This window comes from Sinocyclocheilus grahami, unplaced genomic scaffold (assembly GCF_001515645.1).
Source record: "Sinocyclocheilus grahami isolate Dianchi unplaced genomic scaffold, SAMN03320097.WGS_v1.1 scaffold10229.1, whole genome shotgun sequence".
Lineage (NCBI taxonomy): Eukaryota > Metazoa > Chordata > Actinopteri > Cypriniformes > Cyprinidae > Sinocyclocheilus > Sinocyclocheilus grahami.
The window spans coordinates 6801-7590 of NW_015513109.1; the positions used below are offsets into that span (position 1 = coordinate 6801).

Here is a 790-nt window from a genome sequence, read left to right on the forward strand (position 1 = left end):
AAATATGTTTTTGTGACATTATAAATGTCTTTATTGTCATTTTTTAAATCAGTTTAATGCATCCTTGATGAATAAAAGTAGCCTATTAATTTCTGTAATTATATATATATATATGTGTGTGTTTATTTTAATTTTTTTTATTTTAGTAGTAGTGGCTTTTTACAGTGTTCTACTATTGTCACGGTCTCCAGCTGGAGTGCCCATGATCTCCTCTAGAGGGCACTCCATCCTGTACCTTTGCCGCTTTCATGCACTCCATTTCCCATAACACCCCACGCCTAGGAACTGATTACATACACACCTGGTTCCAATCAGGAGGACTATTTAAGCTGCACACCCACCCACTCACATTGCGAAGTCTTGTTCAGCTGTTAGCGGACACTTCTGAGCGTTTCCATGTTTTTTGCCATGCCTTGCCTGTTTTTGGACCTTGGAATGTTTCCTTGTTTTTATGATTGTTTGTTGCCTGCCCTGACCTTTGCCTGTTTGGGATTACTCTTTTGCCTTGCCCTGGATATAATTGTTTGTTGGATCTTGACCTTGCCTGTCTCGACCCCGCTTTTAATAAAGCTTGCAATTGGATCTCTTTTGTCAAGCCCAGTCCGTTATGACTATCCATCATCAAGAAGTATGAGGAAATATTTGATACAGTATAGATAAATACTGATGTTTGTAATCTATTGCATTCTCTTCTGTGGCTCCCACACACACTCACATTTGTCTGTGTAACATTTGCTCTAGAATATCAAATATACTTTTCATAAAGGCCTTACAAATGCACGTTCATATA

At 38.2% G+C, this 790-nt stretch overlaps 1 protein-coding gene across 1 annotated transcript in view; it reads right to left on the bottom strand.

Moving 5' to 3' along the window:
* The window catches only part of LOC107578442 (glycine-rich cell wall structural protein 1-like), a gene marked incomplete at its 3' end in the record, with an annotated part of 7056 nt that extends 6797 nt beyond the window's left edge, over positions 1 to 259 (bottom strand). Inside the window, exon 1 of the mRNA XM_016264397.1 lies at positions 236 to 259. Coding sequence (XP_016119883.1) covers positions 236 to 259 — 24 coding nt within the window. The remainder of the gene's footprint in view (positions 1 to 235) is intronic.
* Between the last annotated feature and the right edge of the window lie 531 nt (positions 260 to 790).